General features: G+C 44.4%; 2 protein-coding genes and 1 non-coding gene across 4 annotated transcripts in view; all 3 read left to right on the top strand.

Moving 5' to 3' along the window:
- The first annotated feature begins 1,947 nt into the window (after positions 1-1,947).
- RBMX (RNA binding motif protein X-linked) lies at positions 1,948-11,625 on the top strand. Of its 2 annotated transcripts, none has more exons than XM_015832475.1 (10): positions 1,948-2,003; positions 3,394-3,520; positions 3,698-3,804; positions 4,377-4,542; positions 5,399-5,518; positions 6,040-6,154; positions 6,252-6,377; positions 7,261-7,346; positions 7,862-10,100; positions 10,927-11,625. In XM_015832475.1, exons 2-9 carry the CDS (start codon positions 3,412-3,414, stop codon positions 8,170-8,172), a joined length of 1,140 nt encoding a protein of 379 aa, XP_015687961.1. In that variant the 5' UTR covers positions 1,948-2,003; positions 3,394-3,411; the 3' UTR covers positions 8,173-10,100; positions 10,927-11,625. The 2 variants fall into 2 exon arrangements, with proteins under 2 accessions (XP_015687961.1, XP_015687960.1); XM_015832474.1 differs by having other exon boundaries at positions 7,246-7,346.
- On the top strand, positions 3,557-3,630 carry LOC114922196. The gene has a single exon (XR_003810342.1). It is a non-coding gene; the product is annotated as a small nucleolar RNA SNORD61 (small nucleolar RNA).
- Positions 11,626-14,214: 2,589 nt separating the features above from the next.
- ARHGEF6 (Rac/Cdc42 guanine nucleotide exchange factor 6) overlaps positions 14,215-20,339 on the top strand; it is a 29,672-nt gene continuing 23,547 nt past the window's right edge. Inside the window, exons 1-2 of the mRNA XM_015832473.1 lie at positions 14,215-14,438; positions 18,093-18,176. Of these exons, the coding sequence (XP_015687959.1) occupies positions 14,274-14,438; positions 18,093-18,176 (249 nt within the window). The 5' untranslated portion in view covers positions 14,215-14,273. The remainder of the gene's footprint in view (positions 14,439-18,092; positions 18,177-20,339) is intronic.

The raw sequence follows: 20,339 nt of genomic DNA, 5'->3' as shown, positions 1-20,339 counted from the left end.
CCTGGGTGGAGCGCGCGCCTCAGCCTCCCACGTGACCCGGATGCGGCACCGCCATCTTCAGTCAGGGCAGCTTCAAGGGGCCGTTCAGGCTCGGCCAGTCGGCGCTCGATCCAGGGCGGCGGCGCCGGCGGCGCCATGTTGGCTAAGGGCAGCGTTCCCTTCCTGGTTCTCTGCATCCCACAGCTGGGTGCCTTAGAACAACATAAAAAGAGTTGGAAGGGATCTTGGGGGGTCTTCTAGTCCAGGGGTCCCCAAGAGCCACGGCATGCCAGCAACCGGGCTGCACAAACAAGCAAAGCCCTATCCACAAGATGCAGGCAACACACAAAACCACGTACCCTCTGGTCTGCAGAAAAACCTCTCCACGGAACCGGTCCCTGGTGCCCGAAAGGTTGGGGACTTCTGTTCTAGTCCAACCCCCTGCTCAAGCAGGAGACTATACCAGGGGTAGGCAACCTTGGCTCTTTTATGACTCGTGGACTTCAACTCCCAGAATTCCTGAGCCAGCCATAAACTCTGGATTCTGGGAGTTGAAGTCCACGAGTCATAAAAGAGCCAAGGTTGCCTACCCCTGCTCTATACCATTCCAGACAAATGGTTGTCCAGGTTTTTGTTTCTTTTGAAAACCTCCAGTGATGGAGCACCCACAACTTCTGAAGCAACTTCTGAAGCCATCAAGGGGCAACATGTACCTGGATGGGGCGGGTGAGACAACCCCAGTGCATCAAGACACAGGTAGCTGCAATATTTATTTAGCACATTCATTTAGCAAATATGTATAGCCGCCCATCTCAACTCCAGGACTTTCAACGGCAAATGTAAGGACCAAAACCAAGGGTACAAAAATAACAAAAATGCAAACAATTAAAAGCAATTTTAAATCACTGAAATTATGTGATCTGCAGAATAAACCATCCTCTGCTAGATTTACCTGGCCTTTTGTTGAGTAAAAGGGGTCAATGTCTGGCTTGCCCCAGTCCATTGACATGCAAAGGGGGTTACTGCAGATAATGGATGGGCAGCAACATCAGGGGAAAAAAATGAAATTTATATCAGGGAAAAGTCCGATTCTAAACTTCATGCACATTTTCCAGCTTTGGTGATACAAAAAAGCTGTACAGAGAGCCAGTTTGGTCTAGTGGTGAAGGCACCAAGCTGGAAACCAGGAGAGACTATGAATTCAAGTCCCACCTTAGTTATGAAAACTGGCTGGGTGACTTTGGGCCAATCACCAGGAGACTGGGAGTTCTAGTTCTGTGACCTTCCTAGCCAGCTTCCAACAAAGTCAATGGGAAGCTGGCACGGAAGGTCACAAACCATGGTCACATAATGTCTCATTTAGCAACTGCAGCAAAAAGTTCATAAAATTGGGGGCCATCACATGACGTCTCAATGGCCGCACAACTAATTTTCTGATTGCAGTTGTTTTTAAGTCGAGGATTCCTTGAATGGTACATAGGATTCTAGTCCAAAGAAATGTCAATATATCTACCTACGTGGTTGTGTTTGCATAGATGCATGAAGATGCAGCACTCTTAAATGACCCATCTGAATGCATTTATTCGCAAACATCCAGATTCTTTAAGCGTGCCTTTAAATTTATAGCAGAGTTGCACGTCTTTTCCTTCCAGAGGACCACAAAGAAGAATGTGGGTGAATCTTGAATAAAAGCATCCCAGGCTGAAATGTAATCAACAAATCGACAGTCTCCAAGGCCTATTTATTTCCTATAATTTTATTCCAACTCTCTGCTCAACCAAGGTATATATATATTCATACACACGTCCTTATCTGCGAACAGGCTCGCGCATGCGCAGACACCCCCACCCACCGTTACCCGGGCCCATTTTTTCTTTCTCCCAAACCCTGCCCACGCCTCCTCCCTTTCGCCATGCTTTCATCCGGGCTTCCGAGCCCCGTTCGAACGCGCTGACGTCACCTATATAAAGGCCCTCAGCCCTTTGTTCCTCTTCAGTGCGTCGTTGCAGGCCGGCGTGGACGAGGTAAAGATGCGGGGTAGCGGTCGAGGGCGGCTTACTTTTTTTAATGAGGCCTTTTTAATATAATATATAGGTATCCTTTTTTTGTTGTCTCACGCACGTACACCGTTTCCCTGACGGCGGGAAGCGGGCCCCAAGGCCGTTATTTATTTTGCTTTCCCTCCACACCCCCTCAACGGTTTTCACCCTTCCCGCTCTTCCTCAGGGGATAGCTGAGGCGCCATTTTAAAGCATTGGAAGTGGGTGAGAGGTGGGTGGTGGGAAGTGGTCTCCTCAGGGAGGGTCGCCGGAGCCGCCATTTTGCGGCCGCCTTTAGAGGCGCCTCGATGCTTCGCGCGCCCCCGCCCCCTTCTTCAAGGCGCGTGCGACGGGGGGGAAGGGCGACGAGAGTGCGCATGCCCCGCTCTTTCGGGAGGCTGGTTTTGCCGAGGACGCATGCACGCTGCGCGCTCCTTTGGCCGGTGCGCATGCGTGATTTGCACGAAGAGGCTCGGGCCTTTTGCTTGCTAACCGAACGTGGGAATCGCCTTTTCTCATTTTTTTAAGGGTTGGGTGTTTTGTTTTGTAATCCTACCAAATACGAAAACTGAATTTCCTGGAAATTTGCCCGGGTTTCTCTACTTGGGAGTTTCATCTTTCTACCTCTCTCTGAATTTGCTGTTCATTTATATTTTGGAATAAAACTCGGGCAGAATAGAATGGCCGATCTGGTTGTGCATTGAGCAGTCTAGATGCTTTTATTAGTTTTTTGTTAAAACACGAGGGTCCTTCAACGGTTTATTCTTTTTGAACAGGTTTCATTCAATAGAGGTGTCCTCCAGAATTATACGTTAACTGCTAAATTTCACAATACTTTTGTTTTGGGGTCTAAATGAATCTGAATCAGAATAGAACTAGAAGGGACCATGGAAGTCTTCTACTCCAGCCCCCTGCTCAAGCAGGAGACCCGGCCTATATCACATTGGTTTGGACAGAATAGTTAGAAATTAATTTTATTTCATTGTATTGTGGCAATAGAGTTCTATTTGTAAAAGTTTAGTAAAAGGGACTGAGATTTGACTTTAAGAAAAACAATTCTGGAATGAGGTTTAAAAAACCATTGTGAGGAAATGCAGTTTGTTAACACCAGTCCTGGTTCATATTTAAACTAGAACGATGTTATTTTGATTTTATCATGCCATATTGGTTTTTTATTTATTATAGTAAGAAATTGGGCCACTTCAGAATGTACTCTATAAACATTTTAGCAAAGCATTGATGAAGTAATTAACAAGTAATGAAAATGGAATGTTATCAAAGAGGTCTTCCATATGCAGGAAATCCCAAAAATCACATTGCAGTTTGATGTGACTATATGTTTTATGGTTTCTGAAGTTTGGTTGTGTTGTTCTAGATTCCAAGGCCTGTCAAAATGGTTGAAGCAGATCGGCCTGGGAAGCTGTTCGTTGGTGGATTGAACATTGAAACTAATGAGAAAGCTCTTGAAGCTGTCTTCGGCAAATATGGCCGTATTGTAGAAGGTAAAGACAAGGCATCTTGGTGGGGTTTTCAGTTCTGCTGTGATGAACTCAGCTTTTTTTGATCAGCTGAAGTGATAGAACTTACCTATCCTCTAAGAAGTTCTGAGCAGGCTTCTGTGAATCCTGGGCATACCCCTTTAAGATCAGCAAACAAAATAATGCTTCTATCTCTCTTAGTTCTCCTTATGAAAGATCGTGAAACCAACAAATCCAGAGGCTTTGCTTTTGTCACATTTGAGAGCCCAGCAGATGCTAAGGATGCGGCAAGAGATATGAATGGAAAGGTAAGAATTAATGTCTGGTTTTTATTGTGGTGAAACAAAAGGGGAGTACTGAAATAGTTTCAAACAATTGTGTCTATTGATTTTCTAAGAGATAATTTAAGAAAATCTGATGTCTTTCAACTTGGATAGAGAAGGTTGCTTTCTAGCATCTCTTAAAGTGAAAAAACCAGTATACTATGTCCTTTTTCCAGTGGTAATAGTACCATCAGAAACATGCCAGAAATGTGCCAAATGTTTGTTTGTGGGATGCTCCTCAAAATACAAGAAAAAAAATGTCACGTATAACAGGACAGCCACATGTTTACTTCTAAAATATCAGTATTGCAACTTGAAGTTAAAAAGACAAATGACTTAAAACACTGTAGTAACATATTTGCAAATCTTACTTAATATTCCCTGGTTTAATGCAAGTAGAATGGTATAACCTTGTTAACTAAGCAGCAACTAATAAATAGCATTAGCATTCTGAGTGGGATTAGTTGCTGATAATACTCTCAAATGAAAGTCTAGCAATGTAATTAGCCCAAAGGCAGGCATTATTCACAAAGATTGAATTAGATGCCTTTGTTCAGTCTTTAGATGGAAAATCCATTAAAGTTGAACAAGCTACCAAGCCAACCTTTGAAAGTAGTAGACGTGGCCCTCCCCCTCCAAGGAGCAGAGGACCCCCAAGAGGCCTTAGAGGTGGAAGAGGCAGCAGTGGAACCCGGGGGCCTCCTTCAAGAGGCAGTCATTTAGGTATGTTTAAGTTCCTGTGTATTGATAGCATACAAGACTTAGAGAAGTTGAATGGAAAGAAGGAAAATAACTGGACAGAAGGTAAATAAAGTGCTGTGAGCAAGAATTATTAACACTTTGAAATGCAGAAAAAAAGTCACAGTCCAGATAGTAATTTGGGATGTCTGTGTGGTCTTGTACTTAGATGAGATTGGTGATCTTAAAGTCTGGCTTGAATGGACTTGTATTTCAAAAGCAAGTCCAGAGTAAATATCTAGAAGGCGCCATACTATAAATCTCTGCCTTAATATTTTTTTAAAATCAGAAACAAGGAACATTAGCCATAGTTTGCTCAATGAGCATGTTTCTTGATTTTAAGCAGATGCTGATCAGGCTGTGGGTAGCTCCTGGTCTGGATGGCTGTTTACTATCCCTCACAGCTTAAAAGCCAACTGCCAGGGCACTCCTTTTTGTGAGCTTCCTTGAAAGTATCTGATTGGCATGTAAAACATTGAGTGTCTGGGTTCTCACGCATGCTTTGTGCTTTGAATTTAAAACCGGAATAAAGAGTTCTTGATCATTGAAAGGCTCAACAGTTAAAAGATGGGCGCATATTACCAGTTTTAGCTGCTTGCTGCTTTCCTGTAACTCATTAATGGCCATAGCCATAGCATATAAATATAGATTCGTGCATACATCGGTCATATAAGTTGCGCAAGTTTCTGTTTAGGGGCCTTGATCCAGGGTTGACTCTCAGATGTTTTTTGGGACAAAGGCAATCCTTCTGAGCATTCATGTTCTTAACCCCTTTTCACTTCTGGTGCCTTTCAGCATCACGATGGTCCTTCTGATGCTGTCATTATATGCTGTCTTCTAGGTTCTTCTAGAGGCCCTCTCCCAATGAAAAGGGGCCCGCCTCCCCGCAGTGGGGGCCCACCATCCAAAAGACCTGCGCCATCTGGGCCTGTACGCAGCAGTAGCGGGATGGGTGGTAGAGGTAAGCATTGTGCAAATGCTGCTTTCGTTTGCTCATAAAGTCTTAACTGAAGGGAGCCGTGGCAGTTGCACTTTTAGTTCTTAATGCTGTTTGTGAGGGTACTTTGCCCTCCAGGCATTGGATACATCACAGCATAGCAAATCTGTATAAAATACTTTATTGGGGACATAACACCTTCCCCTGTGAGCTGTTGCTGTGGGTCAACTCTGCTCTTCTAATCTAGGCTATGCAAGATGCTGCAGCCATGTAAATACGCCTTCAACACTCAATTCAAATTAAAATCTTTATAAGTAACATAACAACCTTTGCCTTCTCCCAAACATTCTTGCAGTAGTTGCAATGAGGTTGTGCTTATGTGTGGTTCTTCTTCCTATTGCTATTGAAGATTTGTATAATAGTGCATAGACTTTTGCCTCCATTAAAAAAAACAGCATAACAGTTCTCCCACTCAAAATGGGGACAAATGCCTTCTGATTGCCTTGTTTTCGAAACACTCCCATTTGTTTGTTTTTTTATTTTAGCGCCCCTGTCACGTGGCAGAGACAGCTACGGGGGGCCTCCACGAAGAGACCCCTTGCCATCACGAAGAGATGTCTACTTATCCCCCAGAGATGATGGCTACAGTACTAAAGACAGGTAAAATAATGGTTGTTAATGAGTTCAAGCAGATGTCCTCGAACTTTGCTATTTTGCTTGTCAGCAATAAAAAGTAACTTAATTTTAATTTCTGTAGTTATTCAAGCCGAGATTATCCAAGTTCCAGAGAGACAAGAGATTATGCCCCTCCACCAAGAGAGTATACCTATCGTGATTATGGACACTCCAGTTCACGTGATGAGTATCCCTCGAGAGGTTACAGGTACCTAGTGTTCAGTTGTATGTGTTAATATTCTGTAGAGTTTATTTAGAAACGAGAGTGCTTCCACCCACGTTGTTCATTTAACAAGTCTAAAAGTCTCCGTAAGGATCTCTAGAAAATAGAACAGCCCAAAACAAACCAATTCCTTAAGCCATCTCCTCCTCTGTAACAAGGAGGGACTGGTGTTGGTTGCCAGTCTGTCCTCTGCTTAGGACCATTTGTCCTTTCGAAGTTAAAATAGCCCTGAACAAATGGTGGTTGCAAATGGCCTGGGAGATCCAGGTTTTGGCCTCACCTGACAGCCGTGGGATTTGGTTAACAATGGCAGTCAATATAACCAAATCATTGATGGCAGGGATTGCCAACACTGAATCATTTGGCGATGATGGTAATTCCAATCAAACTGCCATTGCAAGTCATCAACAATGGTGATGAACACTTCTTTTGAATTAAAGATTGATGGCAGGCCTTGAAGACCTCAGAGTGCAACCGGACAGATAACACTACCCTGGGGGCGAAGTGGTTAAACTGCAGTATTGCAGGCAAACTGCTCATAGTCTGGAGTTTGATCCTGACAGGGCTTAGGGTTTGCTCAGCCTTCTATCCTTCCAACATTGGTAAAATGAGGACCCGGATTGTTGGGAGCAATATGCAAATAATGCTTTTATTTTAGTACTGTAAAGCACTATGGAGCGGTATATAATCCTAAATGCTACAGCTGTTGCTATACCTCACACTTTGCAAAGAAGAGATGGGGGGGGAAAGTTACACCATTTAGAAATGCTGCAGAGAAAAGAAACTCCATGAAAGCAAGAATAGAAAACTTTATTTTCTATCCCTGTGAACTTTCCGTACTAAACCCTAGCAGTTATTCCTCCTACAGCGATCGGGATGGCTATGGAGGGCGTGACCGGGATTACTCGGATCATCCCAGTGGAGGCTCTTACAGAGATTCCTATGAGAGCTACGGTAAGCGCTGACTTTGAGGGTTTCTAAGGAATGTCTTAGGCTTCTTCCTTGACTTGCTAGAGTGCTGCTCTTTAGAGGGATTAACATAACATGGCGGGTTTTTCTGCTGCAATGGAAGAAAAAAATGTAACTGTTGTTTTTATTTTAACAAAATGATTGAATTGCAGTTCCCTTAACCTATCGAAGCAAAGTTCAACAATTCTGAATTGCATCTCTCACTGGAAAAACAATGGCTGAGTTTCTTCTATAAAAATAGCAAGCTGTTCTGGAATAATCCCAAAAAAACGAGCTACTTTGTGAAAAACCAGCATCTTCAAACAGCCTGTTTATTTCCTTCTCTGCCCGATCCTTCCCCCCACCAAATATAATGTGAGATTATATTTAAACTCCTCAGTTTAAAAATCCAAAACAAAAGTCAGAGAAGCCATTGATGCAGTTCTTTTAAAAACTCAGATGTAAAATTGTGGTGATATGATTTATAGTGTTGCCCTATTACCTGACCATTGAACCTGCAGGTAACTCACGTAGTGCTCCCCCTGCACGCGGGCCCCCTCCATCATATGGTGGAAGCAGTCGCTATGACGATTACGGAAGCACCCGAGATGGGTATGGTGGAAGTCGCGAGAGTTACTCAAGCAGCAGAAGCGATGTCTACTCAAGTGGCCGAGACCGTGTGGGCAGACAAGACAGAGGCCTTCCCCCTTCTATGGAACGGGGCTACCCTCCGCCACGTGATTCTTACAGCAGCTCAAGCCGCGGAGCACCCAGAGGTGGCGGCCGGGGAGGGAGCCGCTCGGATAGAGGCGGAGGTAGAAGCCGATACTAAAAACCTTTGAAACTCATGGACCAAATCAAGTTTTTTCCTCCTCCCAACACAAGGAATGTGGAAGTTTTATCTCGTTCCCACCCAGAGGACTACCGAAACGATGTTTTTAACTTTTTTTTAATTGTTGCTTGTTAAGTTCCCCTTCATTACTGATGTTTTTTGTGAGGAAAGAGTAAACATGTTTAATTTCATTTCAAAATTGTTAATAATTTCTCTCAAAAAGCAGATGTTAATGTATGCCATTTTGAGCCTATGTACTAGTGTTGTAACCTTTTCAAAGTAAACGTTAACCCTGAAATGCCACTTTTCACGTCATCAATGCAACAGCCAACCTAAGGCACCCCATGCATCTAAAATGGCCATGGATCGTTCTGCACATGCAAGCATGCCTTCTCTCTAGGCAAGACGTATGATTTGTTGGAGGGGGGGTGGGGATGTGTGCCAGCCCTAAACTATTAAGTGTCCTCTGAAATGCAAAGATGCTCCCAGACATGACCTGTCTTCGGTCCTGTGTAAAATTCAGGATACCATTCAGCCTTTAAGTCAAAACCGCCAATGGATAAAGCTGAATGTACATTGTGCCATTCTACGTCTTTCCTTAGGCAATTTGCAAGAACCTCACCCCCTCAGTAATATATTAACCTGTAGCAACCAAGCTGCAGAGTTCTGTAAATTTAAAAAAAAAAAAAAGAGGTTTGGCCCATTCCATCCAAGAAGCTGCAGAACATACTTGCTCTTACTGTTTCAAATTTTTGCAATCCTGTAGTGTCTCATTTTTAAAGGAACATCTTTGACTCCAAAGGCAAAATGGAGAAAGTAAGATAAGCAAAGAAGTCTTTCTCACCAACTTCTGAAAAGCTTATGGCTTCATATAAACAAGTGAAAACTTTCAGCATCCCACAACAGCTTTAAAGCATCAAATGCCCGTGAAACAGCAAAGATGGTAAGCAAAGCAAAACTAGTTTTTCGGTCTAAGTCAAACGTGAAACCAAAGCTATCGTCCTTTTAGTACAATAGGACATGCTGTGCATCATGGCAATGGAAGTTTTCTAGCTTTTAAAGAAAGCGCCAAATGGAAAAAAAAAATACCTGTGCTGGAAAGCCTTAGGCGAAGCCTTCCAAATTCATCATAACCTTGTCTTGGATGAAAATATGTATGGCACAAAGCTTTTGAAAATGATGCTAAGAAAGCAGCTTGTAAACAAACGTCCCCATAAAGGGTTGGGAGGGACTGTTGCTTTTTTGGCCAGTATGTTTCAATGAAGATACTTTATTTAAAAAAAAAAAAAAGCAAGCTCCTTGTACTTTTAATTAAGAAATATAAAGCAGTAATACAATCAGAACTTGGCTTAAATTGCCAAATCTGTGTTAACAGCTTGGGAAATGTCAAGCAAGCCATGATTACGAACTTGATGTTTGGTTGGATGCCTGACTTTTTTCTTTATACTGTAGTCTTTGGGAATTCTGGTACCTGGGCGACTTGTCATGACCCAGGTGCGGCCAGGAAGTTCAAAAGATGCTGTTGAAATGTAGTAAGACCTGAAGAGACCTCCAACTAAAGTGCTCCTCTAAACCTTCCAAACACATTTGCCAGTCAAATGGACTTACCATGAACAGCACCCTTGGAAAGAAAATCAGAATCCATAAAGCCATGCGACTGTTTCACTAAGCCATTCCAGTTCATTCCAGTCCAGTGAACCTTCCACCTCTCAAATGTGTAAAATGTTAGATCGTGACAGACTAATCGGCAAACCCAGGTTTTTTTTTCCCCGTTTCTGGGGTGGTCGTGGGTTTGGGCGGTTGGGCCCACCGGAATCTTACACGGTCTTTCATTGTTGCAGGCTGAACGTTCCCTTTAAGATGAGACCTGGGAAGCAGTGCGTGTGTTGGAATGAACATCATGTTTGTGAGCTGCATCAGAGCAGCAGGTAAGATGGAGGTGAGGGGCACCTTAAAATTGCTCGTTTCAGATATCTTGCAAATAAAAAAAGTTATGAAGTAGAACAGACTCTCTGCCCCATTGCTGCTGGTTTGTGGAATTGGCTGGCGTTTTTTAGTTCTACAGTTCAGTTTGAACAGGCTGATAACGTCCCATTTCATGAGACTTGCACCTGCTTTTGCAAGCAAAAGAACAAATGCATTGATTATTAAAGTCAGGAATAAATATTGTATCCAATATGGTTAAAGTGCTAATGTCTGCCCCGTTAAAAACTTCTGGGAAAGGAGTTACCTATGAAACATAGTATAAAGAATCTTCAGTAGAACTCTTCCAAAATAGAACTTGGAGGTAAACTTGTTTTTTGCCAGTGGACGTTGTGGCTCACTTAGTTTTTGTGTACCTTCTACTTGGCGTGCCATTCTTAAATCACTTTTTTTTTAATTGGAGATACAAACAGTTAAACAGCTGGAGATAATGTGCTTGTGGGCTAATATCTCCATTGACCTTAACAAGGATAAGCGGACAGCTCTTAAGCGTTCGCTGAAAGCTGTTTATCGTTGAGGCCCAGAATTTCATAAGAGACGATCCGTCACTTGAGAAGGCATTATAAGAGCAGTTGTGCTCATTTACAGCAGCTTGTTCAGAAACTAAGCAGCCAGTTATGTTTTAAGTGCAATGAAGTAAAGATCCTAAAATCTTTCTTTTTGTGCTGTGCAGTGTTTCATTTTTGGCAATGGCATTAAGCTAGTTATATTAACAATAATACGTTTTGACGCCCTTTCTGTTCTGACAGTCTCCTAATGTTTATATTCTAGGTACAGAATTCTGTGGAGGCCTCTAAAGAAAGAAGCAGACTCAAAATATGGCTACAAAGTTTAAAGAAGGCAATTTGCAGGAAAGTTGTTTCAAAAATGCCATTGTCTGTTGTGACTACAGACACTGGTTGTACGTGAGATAGAATCTTAAATGTTGGATGGAAATTATTTCTGTCTTCTTACAAATGCGATTGAAATCCAGGCAGGCACATCCAGCAAAAGCCATGGCTTGTGACTTAAAGGGGGTGTCAGGAGCAAGAATTGGGGTGCCTTCAGTTAGGCGAGGTGAAGTGTACGTCTTTCTTAAATAACTGTCAGAGATTAGACTGCACTGCAGGAGAAGGATTTTCAAGATCTGGCCAATTGTAATGCTGAGCTTTTCCCCAAGAATAACTCTTCTTAAATCCTCGCGTTCATGTGATATTTAACCAGAAGTTGAACAACAATTTGATTTCACAAGTATGTCACAACCATCTATAAAACGTTTTGGTAAAATCTCATGAATGAGACAGCATAAAGTCCATAAAGTTACCAAGTCCCTTTTCATGAAATACAATTCTGAAAAGGAGCTAGTGCCATAAATTTAAGAAACGGGTAACGTTTTGGTCAAATGAAAACTGACGCGTCATGGAAGACAACAGCTGAAGCTGGGATCCTTGTATCCACTAAACTGTCAATAAAGTGTTGGTTTCCTCCTGAGCTCTTCATTACTCCAAAATGGTCTGTGATAACAGTTCCGGCTTTCAGAGTGAAGTGTGCTGCAGGAGTGGCCAAAGGCTACTTAAATATTTATTGGGTACAATATTACTGATTAGATAACCAGCTTTTCTGGCTGGCTTTTAACGTACGGGTAGTTTGAACACATTACAAGATTTGAATGGGTTGTCCAAAAAGATAAAACTTGGTAAGCTTTTTCACAGGGATATAGAGCTACACTGTAGACACTGCTGCCTTTCGCTTTTGAACAGTCTAATAAAAGCTTACTAGATAGACAAGAATAGTCCAACCCAATGATGTGCTTGCCAGTACTTTGGGTTGGAGGTAGCTGGATGCTACAATCCAGTTAAGCAGATTGGAAAGATGGGCCAAAAAACAGGAAGATGCTGTGTATTAGGTCAAAGTAATCAAAAGGCACAAGGGATGGTGAGGGGAGAGGAAGCTGGTGGGAGATGGTTCTTCAAGGCATTAAGAGCTGCTGTATGATTATGCCCTATTATTGAGTACTGTTTTGGCTCTAACCCTTAGGCCAGTGTTGGTCCTAGGGCTCCTCTGGATCTAAGAATCCTTTCATTTTGGGGCCAGAGCCCACCCAAGTACTGTATTAGTGAGTTGTGTCTAATCACAATCCTTTGCCTTGAATAATCCAAACAAGATTCCACATGCACAGAAGAAAAATCTGCCAACAAGTTAAAACTTAAGGGACAAACCATTGTTCCATTTTAAAGGGAAGAATTTACAGCAGAAGTTAAAAGATGGCTTAGCTTTTGTGGAGTGCAAAATAATTGTCAGTAGAGGGAGACCTAAGCCGGTGGAAAGGGATGCGCAGAGCTTGGGCGCTGGTGGAATCTGTGGCTGCTCTTTGGCCCACAAATATGCGGATGAAAGGCACATGTCTTGCTCAGCCAGTCAGCCAGCATGCCCAGAAAAGGGGAAAGGTGCAGTCCTTGGCGAAATAGCTATGGGTCTGCTTTATTCATACATCCTATGCTGGAGGATCTGCTGGATTGTATTTTGTGGCTTGCCCATTAAAAGGCTGAAGAAAATGGGAAAACATCCTGGACACCTTTTGCTTCTACCTTAAGCAATTTTATGCCACCCTTTTGAGTTAACAGTACTGCACAGAGGAAAACAGGTATTCAAAGTGCTTTTTTAAAAAAGCCCCAACAATTTTGAAAGTGAAATTTGTATAGTCCTGTTTCACAGTTTTCAAACCCTACCCAATTTTCAGTTCTTGATATGCTCTGCAGCATCTGATGCAGCTCATGAGCTCGGAGGAGGGGTGCAGCCTGCCAGAAAACCACAAACCAGAAATAGACAACCTGAAGCTTCAGGCCTCAGTACAGCTGCCTCTTGAGTGAGACTAGTTTCAAGACAGGAAAGGGGGCAAGTAGTAAAAGGCTTCCCTTTTTGCAAAAGGCAACCACCCACCCAACTGACAGCTCGGAAAGTCCTGCATTTTCATCATTGTCCCACTTGCAAATCTCCCCCCTCCAGAAAAAAAGTTGAGTAGGACTCAGAAACCAAGAGCTAGCCCACTCTTGGCTTTTATGGCTCAAAAAATCACAAGATGCAGACTGGATGAAGAGGTGTGAACCTCTGGCCTGTATCCATGAAATCTGCATTCTCCCCTTTTTTTCTTCCGTTATGTGCTTGTGATCCTTTTATAAACGAAACACCCTTTTAACAGCCAATCTGGGACTTTTCATAACACCAAAAGGGTATTCATAATCTTACGCTTAAAAAAGATGTAAACGTTTTAAAATATTTAACCTTGATCTGATTTACTTGGGCGTTGTGTGGATCGATGCAGATTCTTGACTGAATCCTAGTCAGTCTTGATCGTTGTGTATTGTCACAGATTGTATAGTCTGAAGTTGAAATGAGTGATGGCAACAAAAACTGGATAATTCCCTACCCCCATTAAAAAGTAAATCACTTTTTTAAAACGCATCTTTCAGAGGTGTCTGACATTTACAGCTCATTAAAAATATTTCATACGTTTAAAACTATCCCTTCAAGTAGAAAAACTACCTTACCAAGGTTTAAACTAAGCTACATCATTTTTCCCCCTGGTAGATTCTTAATTTTCCTTACAGGAAAATTTCTACCTGCCAATTTTCTCCTACTTCGTATCAGCACGGTCATCACAGAACTAGAGATATTTCTACTTCTTGCCAAATTTGCAAGTGGCATTTCTCAACTCCAGCAACTTTAGGAATTCTGGGAGTCGAAGTCTACCCATCATCAAGCAGGCTGACTGGGGGAATTCTGGGAGTCAAAAGTCCACCAATCTTAAGGGTTACTATGGTTAAATTTAACCACTTTCCTCGTGTGAGGAAGAAACGTTCTGCTTTGCACTTCTGCAGAAGTAATTGCACAAGGCGATCGATCGATGTACATGCAACAAACTTGTTCCTCCACTCCAAGCCAATTCAAGATGGTGCTTTCTCGGTGGTTGTTTTTTGTTTTTTAAGTATTCAACTGGTTTGTCCTCTTGTAGGTGGAGGGTAAGAGGGGAACCTCTAGTCGTTCACCCACCTCAGAAGAAGCAGGAAGATGCAGCCACGGATGTGGGTTTGGCTTTACCGTTGCACAAAAGGAGCTTAAGAACAGAACAGGCTTCAGTCATGAATCCGGAGGAGCAAATGGTGACTTGGTTGATTTCTATGGGGGCTTTGAATTCTCCCAAAATGATGGTTGAGGACCCCGTGCAATTCCTCAAGACGTCTTTGAAAGACGGAGTGGTCCTTTGCAAACTCCTCCTCCGACTTCTGCCTGGATCTATCGGAAAGGTATGCCCGGGATGATTTGCTTGCCTAGAAAGAGGGTAGAGATGGACTTTTGGGGAGGCCAGCTCTTCAGTATTGAGGGGTAAGTTTTAATTGCAAGTAGGGGGGGGGAATCCTGGTTCCTAAGATTGTGGGGACAGGATCCCCTATCACTGGAGAATCTAAGAAGCCTTGAAGATCTTGAACGGTGCAAAGAAACCAAAATAGTTGATTGCTCTACAGTCCAGTAGCTGCCCGAATGGAAGAACATGCCCAGTTTCTGGAATACAGCAAAAAAAAATAATTTTTTTTTAAAGGCAAAATCAAAAGAGGTTTCCAATTTATAACAGATACAAAAGGTCCTTTTAGAGTGGAAGAAGAGAGAGCATACCTGGGGCCAACCCATAATATCATTAATTTTCTCGAAAGCATTGCCTCAAGGACAGCTCTTGATCCACGGCAGAACTCACCGGCTCAAACGGGATCCTAAGAGTTATTTCAGTATTTTTTTTCTCCTTCTGCTCCTGTTTTCAGACTATTGATTTGGGATGACTAAGGCAGAGGGTATTAACATGATTTAGAAATCACGTAGAAAGTGTGAAGCCCCCTCAAGTTAAGCCTGTATCTAGCAAATACAGAAGTGGAAGATCTGTGAACTTTTAGACCCAGAGAAGCATTTGGAAAGTGCAAGAGACAAATGGAAAACACCAAAAAAAGAAAGAGGAAGAAATAAACTATGTTGTCTCTTCACGTTGCCTTGGAAGTTCCTTTCTTTCTCTTGAAAAAGGAAGCATTTCTTGGGGTACCCGCGCAGACCACCTTCCGCTTGGAATTGTTCAGCAGAAGGATTTAGAGCAGGGGTCTCCAAACTTGGCAACTTTTCAAGACTTGTGGATTTCAGTTCCCAGAATTCCTCATGCTAGCTGAGGAATTCTGGGAGCTGAAGTCCACCAGTCTTAAAGTTGCCAAGTTTGAAATACCCCTCATTTAGAGGAATCCTTCAACAGGCTGGATTTCCTCCCCTCCCACTCTGAATGAGAGGAGGAGGAGGAGAAGAAGAAGAAGAAGAAGAAGAAGAAGAAGAAGAAGAAGAAGAAGAAGAAGAAGAAGAAGAAGAAGAAGAAGAAGAAGAAGAAGAAGAAGAAGAAGAAGAAGAAGAAGAAGAAGAAGAAGAGGAGGAGGAGGAGGAGGAGGAGGAGGAGGAGGAGGAGGAGGAGGAGGAGGTGGTGGTGGTGGTGGTGGTGGTGGTGGTGGTGGTGGTAGTAGTAGTAGTAGTAGTAGTAGTAGTAGTAGTAGTGTTATTGGCCTGGGTTAAAAACAAAACAGATTGTCCCAAAATTTGATCGCCTGGAGCTCCAATTCCACGGCTCTTATTTCAGCCACACCCTGCCCACATGACTGTTGACCTCAGCTTCTGCTTCATTAGCTGTGGAAGATCTGCTGATGTTTCTTATGGGGCAGAGCAGAGCAAGACCCATGGAAAGGGGCTGCATGATGGGGTCCTGCACCCCTGACCTGGAATGTGAGGAACTTCAGTGAGACAGCTACTGCAGGCTTGATGTGAAAATGCTGGGCATCCTTTGGCAACTTCAGGGATGACGTGAACCTCAAGGCTACTTTATTTCTCCTCCAAAACATGAAGACATAGTGGACCTCGCAGCACCCAGTGATTGTATTTTAATGACGTGCCCAGGTCAATCAATTAAATTTTACTTATGGTGACTGAACCAGCATAAGAAGGGTGGGTGGCGTATAAACAATAATTTTAAAAGCTAAAAAAAAAAAAGGTATAAAATGCACAGAAGGACAGTCACCTTCCCTTCTGTCTCCACATCTCTGTACTTCGCAAGTTCTTACTTACATTGAGCTTTTGGTTAAAACCAGGAACCGGGATTTATAAATCCAGGATCCCTGGTTCTGCATCTCTAGGAAAAACGCATTCTGAAGTGCTTGAGGGATCCTGAAGAACAGAGTTCAAGAGTCTGACTCTTGCACAAGCCGTCTTCCTCTGTGTCTCTTTAACCAGAACCGTGGAGGCCAGAGTCTCCTTTTATTTTTAGCAGAAGCTCAGCATTAGAGCCCGGACCATTTGTTTGCAGAATGCTGATTCAGACCTGCTGCAAATCGATACCTTTTCTTCATGTATGGCCTACAGCTGTACATTTGAGTCCCATTAGCATGTGAATCTATATCTAGAAATTCTGGGTTAGCAATACTGGGAAGTCCCCTGTGACTTGTAAACAGTGACTTGGTTTTAGGGCATGGATCACGCAAAAGGGAATTTTATTCAACAAGCTGTTATTTAAACACACAGTGATGTAACTGAATGTAAAAACTTCTCTGCCCTGATGATGGACAGTTATGCCAGTTCCAGTGAGCTGAAGCCCAGCATGAAGATAGTGGAGAGCTGTGAGAGTGGAAGTCTAACATATCTGCAGTCAATATGCAATATGCAAGCTAGACAAAACACAGTGGCTTAATGCAAGCCTATTTTATGGCCGTCTTGAAAAACATCCTTCTAAACCATGACTGTTAAAGCCAGAGACAAGCCCGTAATTGGTGCTAAATCAGCAGAGCAGGAAATCCTAAGAGCAGCAACAAAACAAAATAATTAAATATCACATCTCCATAATCGAAACAGTTTTCACTCAACCTCAATTTTCCCTGTTGTGTTTCTTCTGAAATGCCTTTCAGAAACTGGGATCCTCGCAAAGAAAACAAGATGTTTTTCAGGTTCTGAGGTCTTCATAGGCCTCAGAAGAAGGTTTCAGATGATTTATTCCATTTGAGTTGTTGTTATGCACATTTCTTCTCTCCTCTTCAAAGAACTTCCCCGTTTCTCAAGAAAAAGAAAAAAGAAATCCACCAGAGCAACAAAACCAGAAAGACCGGAATTATAATTAGAAGGTTGCCAACAATATTCCAAATGCAGCAGTAACTGTTTTGAGGATCAGATTTGCATGGGAGCAAGTCTTTGAAATGCAAGACTCCACACCCACGTGACCCGGCTTTAAAGGTTGCCATTATCACCTGAAATTAGGCTAACAAGCAGCCTGGTACAGCAGACAAAGTCTTTTGTGTAAGCATCTCCTATGATGGAAATCAACTGACTTCCAAGAAACCCAACTGAATCAATCAATCAGGTCCGAAGCCACTTAAGAAATTATTATTTTCCTTGCTAGGATCCTTCTACTTCATCTTGAAGGACCTGCACGTTCTCGCTTGCTTTCCAAGCTAGCTAGCTCTCTGCAGAAGACCTTCTCCGTTAGCGCTAAAGATCTTAGTCTATCACCCATAAAGATTCCCAGAATTGCTCAGCAGAGGGATCTCCCCTTCTACTGGTAGTTCACATATCCTCATCGCCAACCATCTTTCTCTTCCTGGCAGAAGGGCATCTTACGGGCAAGGTCATCTCAAGCATTCAGCGCCAAGTCCTAAGCTGGGTGGCTTTGGGTTCATTTGTTCCACGGTTCTTCCTGAGTTGACAGCTTGTCTTCCCCACCTCCCCCACCCACCCACAGTCCATCTTCTTCGTGAAAATCCAGTGAGCACCAAGCTGTCTCATTCCTTCGTACAAACACTCAGAGTAATGTTCTTTGAGAACGAAAGCAAGCTAGCTGACAGGAGTTGTCACAAGCTTCCAAATCCGTTGACTGTTGGATTCTGGTTCTTTTTTAGTACTGCCTGGAGCCCAAGACGGAAGCCGACTGCATTGGCAATATCCAACATTTTTTAAATGGATGTGCAGCGCTGAAAGTGGAGGTAAGCCGCAACAGATCACAGCACCGTGGAGGGTCTGGTCCAGCTGCCCGATGGAGTGAGGGGCTGGCCTTAGGCAGAGGGTGCCAGGGAGGTGGTAAGGAAGAGCTGCTGCAACCCAGTCACCTGACCCAATGGTAGCCCTGGAGGAGGCTGATGTCATTAAGTCCATTTTGGTTCATGAGAAGGTTTTATTCTCAGCCTTGTCCTTTCATTGGAAATAACCAGCAGCTGAAACCAGGACGTTTTGCAAAGATGACAGACAGACAGACAGAAAGACAGGGATGGATGGATGGATGGATGGATGGATGGATGGATAATGAGTGAGAGCTGGGACTGGGGAAGATTTTAAAAGGGGCTTTCTCTGAACCCAAACAATCTCCAGCCCCGGAAGCAGATCCTGAGTCCTGTGACTCTCTTGTAGCAAGGCCAGTTCTGAGTTCAGACCTTCTCAGAGCAGCTTCCCTGCCTTTGCACCAATTCGGCACTTCTCCGGAGTCCAGCTAATGCAAGAACCAGAATGGCAGGTTTTAGGCTTCCCAAGGGCGAGGCGTCTTCTCCCAGTCTTGCCTTCTTCAGTCTACCTTATCTTTAGGTAGGCTGGGGGGGGGGTTCCTGCCCCTAACCTGTCCCCACTCGGCTTGCTGGGTTTACAGACACGTCTTTGGGGAAACGGAGGGCCGGGTCAGGTGGGGTGGGAGAGTGTGCAAGAGAAGAACAGGACAGTAGAAAATTCAGTGGTTGCAGCTCTGCACCGGCAACTCCCACCAGGTGCCATATGTGAGTCTGGGGAGGGGATTCCCCCCCCCTTCACTGCCCACTCCCATTGTTCCCGGTGGCATTCTGGGGATGATTCAGTTCCTGCACCAGAGCAAGGAGGGGCTCGACAGCAAAGGCGAAGCAGATGTCTGGATTCAAGCTGGTCGTCACTGAGCCGGGGCTTTGGCGAGATAATTTGGGGGGGGGGGGAAATGTGAAAATACCAGCTCCCAGTGGCACCCCCTCTATCCCACCCACCCGGTTGCTTTCTCGGTTGCTCTCCCGCCAATAACGCTGCCAAGCATATCACGAAGCCCCTCTGCAGAAGGAGGGAGGGAGGGAGGGGGGCTGTCTGGGCTCCACTCCGAGTCCGGTTGGCTGCCAGGCTGGGCAACAGGCAGGCGACTATAGAGTGGCAGGGAGTTCCAACGGAGGCCCCCATTGAGAAGTTCGCTTGTGCTGGACTGAGCACCTACCTCCTGGGTAACGTAAATGACATTTGGCAGCGCCGTGGCCGTCCCTTCCCTTTCTCGGGCTTCGGTCGACAATCCGAAACCCGCGGCCTCTTCGCCACCGAAACTACCGTTTCGTGCCAAGGCAGCTGCAGCCAGGCCAGCCCCCCCCCCCGTCCCCTCCCTCCCTCCCTCCCACCGGCTAGCCGTGTTTGCCGATCTGGGGCAACGACCAGTTGCTAGGCCGATTGCCAGCGGGGGTCGTGGTGGCGCTCAGAGTCTGCCTGCTTGTCCGACATAGCGAGGTTGTTGTAAAAAAAAAAAAAAGAGAGAGANCTCTCTTGTAGCAAGGCCAGTTCTGAGTTCAGACCTTCTCAGAGCAGCTTCCCTGCCTTTGCACCAATTCGGCACTTCTCCGGAGTCCAGCTAATGCAAGAACCAGAATGGCAGGTTTTAGGCTTCCCAAGGGCGAGGCGTCTTCTCCCAGTCTTGCCTTCTTCAGTCTACCTTATCTTTAGGTAGGCTGGGGGGGGGGGGTTCCTGCCCCTAACCTGTCCCCACTCGGCTTGCTGGGTTTACAGACACGTCTGTGGGGAAAGGGAGGGTCGGGTCAGGTGGGGTGGGAGAGTGTGCAAGAGGAGAACAGGACCGTAGAAAATTCAGTGGTTGCAGCTCTGCACCGGCAACTCCCACCAGGTGCCATATGTGAGTCTGGGGAGGGGATTCCCCCCCCCTTCACTGCCCACTCCCATCGTTCCCCGTTGGGACTCTGGGGATGATTCAGTCCCTGCACCAGAGCAAGGAGGGGCTCGACAGCAAAGGCGAAGCAGATGTCTGGATTCAAGCTGGTCATCACTGAGCCGGGGCTTTGGCGAGATAATTTGGGGGGGGGGGGAAATGTGAAAATACCAGCTCCCAGTGGCACCGCCTCTATCCCACCCACCCGGTTGCTTTC

The sequence above is a fragment of the Protobothrops mucrosquamatus genome, unplaced genomic scaffold, assembly GCF_001527695.2.
Source record: "Protobothrops mucrosquamatus isolate PMUCROS unplaced genomic scaffold, P.Mucros_1.0 scaffold4, whole genome shotgun sequence".
Classification (NCBI taxonomy): domain Eukaryota; kingdom Metazoa; phylum Chordata; class Lepidosauria; order Squamata; family Viperidae; genus Protobothrops; species Protobothrops mucrosquamatus.
This window is presented reverse-complemented; position numbering and strand designations above follow the sequence as displayed.